Here is a 7,940-nt window from a genome sequence, read left to right as displayed (position 1 = left end):
CTAACTTCAGGGGAAAATCCCTACCTGGGGAAACAACCTTTCTTGGAGAGGTGACCTTGGTTAAAACACAGAGCCAAGAAGGTGAGCAAATATATTAAGAACAGTATGCCATATATGCCAGGTCCCTTGAAACAGCAAGGATGGACCGGCTCCCGGCAATGTTACACATCCTTGTATTGAAAAGTGTTTTGGTTAACAGATTTTTTTTCTCAGAAACTGTTTTGAAGGGGTCAGATGGATTTATAAATGAAAACTAAGCCTTAAAATTTTTAATTTCAGGGATACTACTTATTATAAATAACAGACTGGCATTATTAAGCTGTTGGTAGTACTCGACTATTATTTCTTATTTTGCATCGGTATTCTCGTTACAGTGAAAGTAACTTTTCTCCCAAGTTTAATGAAAAAGATGGGCATGTTGAGAGAAAGAGCCAGAATGGCCGGTATGAGATTGAAAATGGAAGACCTAGGTAGGTACTGGGAATGGAACTTTTTATAATAGTGGGTCTTTAAAAGGTAAAAAATATAATGAACAATTATCAAGTGCTTGTATGTGCCAGACTTTGTACAAAAGAATTTATATATGTGATCTAATTAAATTGTCGCAATAACTCTGTGGGTTGATATTTCTAGTTCCATTTACAGATGAAGAGAGAGAATGGCAGAGGCAGGATCTGAGTGCATCTTTTTGTAACTCAACCTTGAAGGTAGAAATAATTGAATAAGTTAACAGAGAAAGGATTGAAAATTGTATGTTAAGTAGTTATTTATTAAATGTGATAATGCCTTAAAGTAAGAATTATCAAAACGTAAGAATAAAAATAACCCAATAATGTAATATCAAAAATCTTTGTATACTTTTAAAAAGGATTTTTCTCCACAATTCCAAAAATTTCCATTTTCTTTAAGAAGGCATTATAAAACTTTAGGAGAAATGTAAAAATTAGCACACCCCAAATAAAACAAAGGGAGGTTCACAGTTTTGTAATCATGATTCTCACCTTGCAAAAATGTTGCAATTTGTGTTCTTAGGTTCTCTAGGACAAGGAAATTAATAGTTATGCTCCTCCTGCTGCAACCTGGTCCTTCACTTTTGCTAAATTCTTTCTTTGCTCATAACTTACTCACTTTTGTATGTTACTGGATCTTTTTTAAGTCAAACTGTCCTTGTATTTAACTTATTCCTTAGGTTCTTTTCTTGGTAAAATATATTAAAAGAGACGTACACATAGAAAAGGATAGGCATCAAAACCAAGTAGCTTGTTGCTTTAGTCCAGACTCTTGGACTAATAGAAACCAACTCTAGTTTGCCTAGAGCAAACAGTGAGATTTATCTTTAGTCTAGGCCCTATAGGATCATTTCAAGTGGCCCAAAGTAGAATTATTGTCACCTGGCCAGGTGTTTTGTCTTTCTGTCTTTATCTGCATGTTGTGCTGAAATATTTCTAAGTCCAGTACAAAATAAGATAAAAATTCATTTAATTTTAATAACAGACCAGAATAAGAAGAGATGGTTGAAAGAAAAATTTTGGCAAGTTATTTGCTTTTATCTACTAGGAGGACAAAAGATATAATGTTACAGAGGTTAAAATTGTGGATTGGGGCATTTTATTGATGCATAATGATGAAAGTTGAACATTTAAGGAATATTGATTGGAAGAAAAACACTCAGGCATGAGTTAGGTTTATTTGACAGACTTTGTAATATTGGGTTATGGCATTAGGTTAAATGGTAAGTTGGCATTTTTATAAAATAGTTTTCTTTAAAAATTGAATACTTGAAATTTTGAGATGTTTAATACTACTACATTATATGCTACAAAATACATATTACTGGTAATAAAAATTCAGAACACACTGAGGGAAAAATGGACTTCAAAATGTAACAAAAAATATTTTAATGGAAAGGGTTATAGGAGAGTGGAGTAAAAAAAGAGGCTGATGAGAAAGTGAAGAGAAATGTGAGCGTACTGAATAAATGGTCATTGCTTTAGAGATAGATGGTTAGGTGCAGAGCATTTTATCCTCCAAGATTTAAGAGTCCAGTAACGTTTTAGTTTGAAATTAGGAGTACAGGTGACAAATTCTTATATCGTAGAACAGCTTTGGAGATGACCCTGCTCCTGGATCAAGTCCAGAGCTGAAGACATGCACAAAGGAAAGTTCAATAACAATCCATGTAAGGCAGTGTGTGCTTTCAGTACAGATGTGTGATAGTGCTACTGAATTAGGGAGGGAGACTGTTTTCCTTTTATTGATCTTACTACCTTTTATTGAGTCATATCAAGTTAGGTTAAAAAGGATGAACCCATTCAGTTGATTTTTTTTTTTCCCAGAAACCCTGCAGGACGCACAGGATTGGTTGGCCGAGGGCTTTTGGGGCGATGGGGCCCAAATCATGCTGCAGATCCCATCATAACCAGGTAAGAACTAAAAAACATTTCAGTAGCAGAGAGCTAAGTGATTGAAAAAATACAGACTATAACCATGTGTTTACATATACAGATACAGGTGTATGCACATATGTATACATGTATTATGTGTTTGTATATACTAGTATACATGTTTCTATATGTTTGTATATACACATGTTTATATATGTACACATACAAACATATACATATGTACACACATAAAATCTATATGTTAAAAGGACTTTATGTAAAATTACAGTGATGTGATATAAGTGTGAAGCTGTAGTTTGTTGTATGACTAGGTTAGGCATTATCTAAACAAAGTTAATTCATCAAGATATTTATTGAGCATCTATTTGTTCTCAGAATTGAGTAGGCGCTTTGGAGGATATAAAAAAGTATAACAGTTCTAAATTTCTGCTCCCTGTCATTGAAGAGCTATGGCTTCATTTGCAAGATGGAAGATATGAAATAAGAAAACAAGTCTAAGTAACATGGGTCATACAGGATGCTGTAGAGCAGCGGTTCTCAACCTGTGGGTCGCGACCCTTTGGGGGTCGAACGACCCTTTCACAGGGGTGTAGCAAAATTACAGTTATGAAGTAGCAATGAAATAATTTTATGGTTGGGGGTCACCACAACATGAGGAACTGTATTAAAGGGTCGCAGCATTAGGAAGATTGAGAACCACTGCTTTAGAGAATTAGAAGATTGCATGTGGGCAGGATGATGGTAAACCGGTGTACCTGAGAGTGGTGTTATGAAGGAGGTAGATTAGAGTTGAACTTGAGGCCTGGATTGGGGACAGGAGGAGGCCTAAGAAAAAACCTTGTAGTAATACCTATTTGAGTATTGAGAGACAATGAAAAGACCAGTATGGTTAGATTCTTGTAGGAGAATAGTGAATGGTACATTAAACTTAAAATTAACTTTTATGCAATTTTCTTGTGGAGAATATTAAATGCCAAAGTTAAGAAATGTGAACTGGAGACATTGAAGGTTTCATAACAGGGAAAAGGCACTCTCTTTCCGAGGCAGATCTATCTGATAGGCTAAATCATACACTGAAAGTTCCTTGGTGAGCAGATATCAGAATAAAAAAGATGAATCTAATGTTTAGGTAGACTTAGCATAAGTAACAATGTTTCTAACACATCTGGAATTTTCTGTCATCCCTGTCATCCTTAAAATTAGTTGTTCTTATTTTTAGGATTTCTTCACTGACCAACTCTCTTCTCACATGTAGTTGTTACTTTTCCTCTTTAAGTAATGCAAATAATCTCAATATTCTTACTTTTTTAGTTTTGATATTTTAAGGGCCTTTCCTTCTCACAGACTTTGTTTTTCTCTCATCTGAGATATAATAATGATTTCATAATTTAACTCTAGGAAAGCAGCTTATTTTTCTTATTTTCAGGTTATTGGAAGGGGTACCAATACTCACCCCATCTGATTCTTTTACTTGCCCTTTCTATTCCTTTGCCAAAAGGGATCTTAATCTTAGTCCTTTGTATTGCACCTCAGTTTTATCTTTCATCTATCCATTTATCTATCTTCCTTCCATCCTTCCTCCATCCATCCATCCACTCATCTAACTACCTACCTATCTACTCCTGGATCAAGTCCAGAGCTGATTGAACCCAAAACCTATCAACATGCCTATCTATTCATCTAATTTACTTTAGAAACTACAGTTTAAATGAGATAGGAAGAGTAATATATTCTTATTAATGAATATAAATAAAATAATGTAAGTATTAATGGCAGCATCAGTTTCTTCCTAATTTTGGTGAGGCTTGCTAAAAGCAGGAAGGTGTGAAACATTTGAAAGAGGAATGCTGAGAGAACCGAAGATGGCGGCATAGGTTAACACCAGAGATTGCTGCCTTGAACAACCAATTCAAATTAAGCTTGAACCAGGGAAAGGACAACATCCAGAGCCACAGGAGGGCTGGCTGAGTGGAAATTCTACAACTAGGAGTAAAGTATATTCTTATTAATGAATATAAATAAAATAATGTAAGTATTAATGGCAGCATCAGTTTCTTCCTAATTTTGGTGAGGCTTGCTAAAAGCAGGAAGGTGTGAAACATTTGAAAGAGGAATGCTAATAAGGGGACAAGAAGCAGCAAAAGAAGCCAGAGAATTAAAAGTTAGCCTCTAATTAGCTTATCTTTATCTGTGGTAGACCAAATACGAGCTCTGATTAAACATGGCAATTTTATGTCATGTTTTTTGAAATGTAGACTTTATGAGCATATCTCTGTCATTACACAGGTGAGAGAACTGAAGCCTTAGAGATGATGGTCCAGGCTATAGAAGAGCCCACAAGTGGTGACATCTAGCTTTCAGCAGTACTCCTAGGTTGATGTTCTTTGCTGTGTCAGTAATGCATATATTAAGTGATGAGCTCCTCTAAATAGAGGAGTGGTTGTGGGAAGGGAAGGAAGTAAAGAATGAAAGATGTTGAAAAATCAACAAGACTAAACAAATTATTAAAATATAGCTCTAGTCTAGGTATTTTGCTAGGTGTTAATAGTTTTTCCATTTGTTTCTGACAAAATTCCTCAAAGAAGGTATTAACACATCTGTTTTGTATACCTGAATGGAGACTCACTGAGGGTAAATGACTTGCCTAAATCTTGTAGATCTGAAATTTGAATCAGGTATTGGCTGTAAATATTGTGCTTTCTCTCTCCCTTTTTTAAAATCCTCACCCGAGGATTTGGTTGGTTGTTTTTTAATTGATTTTTTGTTTTAGAGAGCGGGGAAAGGAGAGAGAGAGACATCAACGTGAGAGAGAAACATTGATCTGTTGCCTTCCGTAAGTGCCCCTACCGGTGATTGAACCCACAACCTAGGTATGTGCCTTGATCCAGAATGGAACCTGCAACTTTTTGGTGTACAGGACGACATTCTGACAAAGTGTGGTGTGGCTCAGTGGTTGAGTGGCAAGCTATGAACCTGGAGGTCAAGGTTTGATTCCTGTTCAGGCACATGCCTGGGTTGTGGGCTCGATCCCCAATGGGAGGTGTGCAGGAGGCAGCTGATCAGTGATTCTCATTATTGTTGTTTCTATCTTTCCCTCTCCCTTTCCCTCTGAAATCAATAAAACTGTATTAGTTTAGTATTAGAAGTTCAAAATCTTTCTCTTTGCCTAAGGGAGTTATTAGAACAATTTTTGAAATTGGGTGGAAGGAGGTAAATGTGGTGAGGGTAGGACAGGGGAAGGGGGGAGATTTATCAATATCTCTGGGGAAGAAGCTGTGGTTAGAAAAAGTGCATTCTGAAATTAACATAGCCTTGATACTATTTAAAAACACCATATACAATTCAAAACTTAAAATGAAACTAAGGATAGAGTGAGATATTTTTAAATAAAAAAGGACCATAAAGATTGAGAATCACTACTTTTAAGAATAGCTAAATCTGTATCATATAATCTGCTTTTCTGATAACTGTAAAAAGCAAGTATTACCAGATCTTTTATACTACTTGTAATTCTTAAAAAGGATCCATGGACTTAAAAAAAAACAAAAAACTAAAAAACTTCTGTGACCCTTCCTGTAAATTCTGTCCTGGTTTTAAACTTATTTTTTTGGTTATATTTTAGTACTGTAAAAACTGTTTATATTTGAATTTTCATTATGAAAGTAGACATATTTCTAAAACAAAATATTTTTTTTGGTAAAAAAAGCTGATTTTGAGGTAAATTTGTGTGTATTCTGTTATAAAGAGAAATACATCTTTATAACTTTGACTCAAGCTTGAGCTAGAATCTTGGCTTTTGTTCTAAATTGGTTATGATTGTACATTACTATTTACAGGTGGAAAAGGGATAAAAGTGGAAATAAAATCACCCACCCCATTTCTGGGAAAAACATCTTACAGTTTGTTGCAATCAAAAGGAAAGACTGTGGAGAATGGGCAATTCCAGGGGTGAGCATTAAAATTAGATCAAATTAATGTTTCAAAATCTGTTTAGTTTTATTTGCTTTATTTACCACAAGATCATTGTGTATGGACCTTTTCTACTCCACCTATCCTCCATTCCTCACCACTTCAATTAGTAATTATTTTGTCATTCATCACTGCAATGAAGTGTCATTGTCATTAACAACTGTAGGATAATACATACAACAAGGCTGTTAGAATCTGAGTCTGCTTCTGAACCCCTTGGGAAAGAACATAGACTTTGGTGTTAGACCTAGGCTTGAATCCTGGTCTTTCCACTTCTTTTTTTTTCTGGTCTTTCCACTTTGAGATGAGTGATATAGAGTTCTGACCTCATCTACACTAATAAAAGACAAAGATGCTAATTGATCGTACCTTTGCTATGCCCAAGCCACGCCCACCAGCCAGTCAGAGCGACTATATGCAAATTAACTCAACCAAGATGGCGGCCAGCAACCACGGAGCTGGAGCAAGCAGGAGGCTTGGTTGCCCTGGCGATGGAGAAAGTCAAGCTTCCCAATTGCCCCGGCCGGCTGAGGACTCCAAAAAAGGCAACAAAGTTTCAATTATAGAAGCTAAATAAATCCCAGATACCTGCTTCCAGCCAGCATCCACTGGGAGCTTGGGTGACAGGGGGCCATGGCCGGGAGCTTGGGTGACTGGGGGCCATGGCCAGCCTTCCAACGGCCATCAGCCCCTCACCCAGGACGGCCACACCCTCATGGGGTGAGGTTCCTTGCTGGGGGGCTTGGCCAGCCTGCAAATAGCCCTCAGCCCCTCACCCAGGCTGGCCAGGCACCCCAGCAGGACCCTCACCCTGATCCGGGACACCCTTCAGGGCCAACCAGCTGGCCCCACCCACGCACCAGACCTCTATCCTATATAAAAAAAGGGTAATATGCAAACTGACCCTAACAGCAGAGCGACTGGGAATCACTGGTCACTATGACACATACTGATCACCAGGGGGCAGACGCTCAATGCAGGAGCTGCCCCCTGGTGGTCAGTGTGCTCTCACAAGGGGAGCTCTGCTCAGCCACAAGCCAGGCTGATGGCTGCCAGTACAGCGGTGGTGGTGGGAGCCTCTCCCGCTTCCTCAGCAGTGCTAAGGATGTCTGACTGCAGCTAGGCCTGCTCCCCGCTGGCAAGTGGACATCCCCCGAGGGCTCCCGGGCTGCCAGAGGGATGTCTGACTGCCAGCTTAGGCCCAATTCCCTGGTGAGCAGGCCTAAGCCAGCAGGTGGTCATTCCCCGAGGGGTCCCAGACTGTGAGGGCACAGGCTGGGCTGAGGCACCCTCCCGAGTGCACTATTTTTTGTGCACCGGGCCTCTAGTCTTTATAATAAAGATCATCTTATCTACTTCATAGGATTACTAGAAATAGCATGCAGAGCAGTGGTTATATAGTAGGTACTCACTAATTTGGGTCCCATCTCAGAAATCAACCCCTACTCCAAGCCCGAGGTAAGATTTTTAGCATTTTTTGTTGTTGAATTGTGATAACTTTAGACATAGTAAACTGTATAACTTTTATTACTTAATAATTCTTACAGTTTCAGAAATTTCCATATC

At 38.0% G+C, this 7,940-nt stretch overlaps 1 protein-coding gene across 2 annotated transcripts in view; it reads left to right on the top strand.

Annotated features, from left to right (window-relative positions):
- NUDT9 (nudix hydrolase 9) overlaps positions 1 to 7,940 on the top strand; it is a 46,585-nt gene that overhangs the window by 11,754 nt on the left and 26,891 nt on the right. For both annotated transcript variants that reach the window (XM_006760053.2, XM_006760051.2), the window contains exons 3-5: positions 375 to 470; positions 2,337 to 2,423; positions 6,242 to 6,353. In XM_006760053.2, the coding sequence (XP_006760116.1) occupies positions 375 to 470; positions 2,337 to 2,423; positions 6,242 to 6,353 (295 nt within the window). The remainder of the gene's footprint in view (positions 1 to 374; positions 471 to 2,336; positions 2,424 to 6,241; positions 6,354 to 7,940) is intronic.

The sequence above is a fragment of the Myotis davidii genome, unplaced genomic scaffold, assembly GCF_000327345.1.
Source record: "Myotis davidii unplaced genomic scaffold, ASM32734v1 scaffold356, whole genome shotgun sequence".
NCBI classification, from domain to species: domain Eukaryota; kingdom Metazoa; phylum Chordata; class Mammalia; order Chiroptera; family Vespertilionidae; genus Myotis; species Myotis davidii.
Note: the sequence above shows the minus strand (reverse complement) of the source record. Positions and strands in the feature narration are given on the sequence as shown.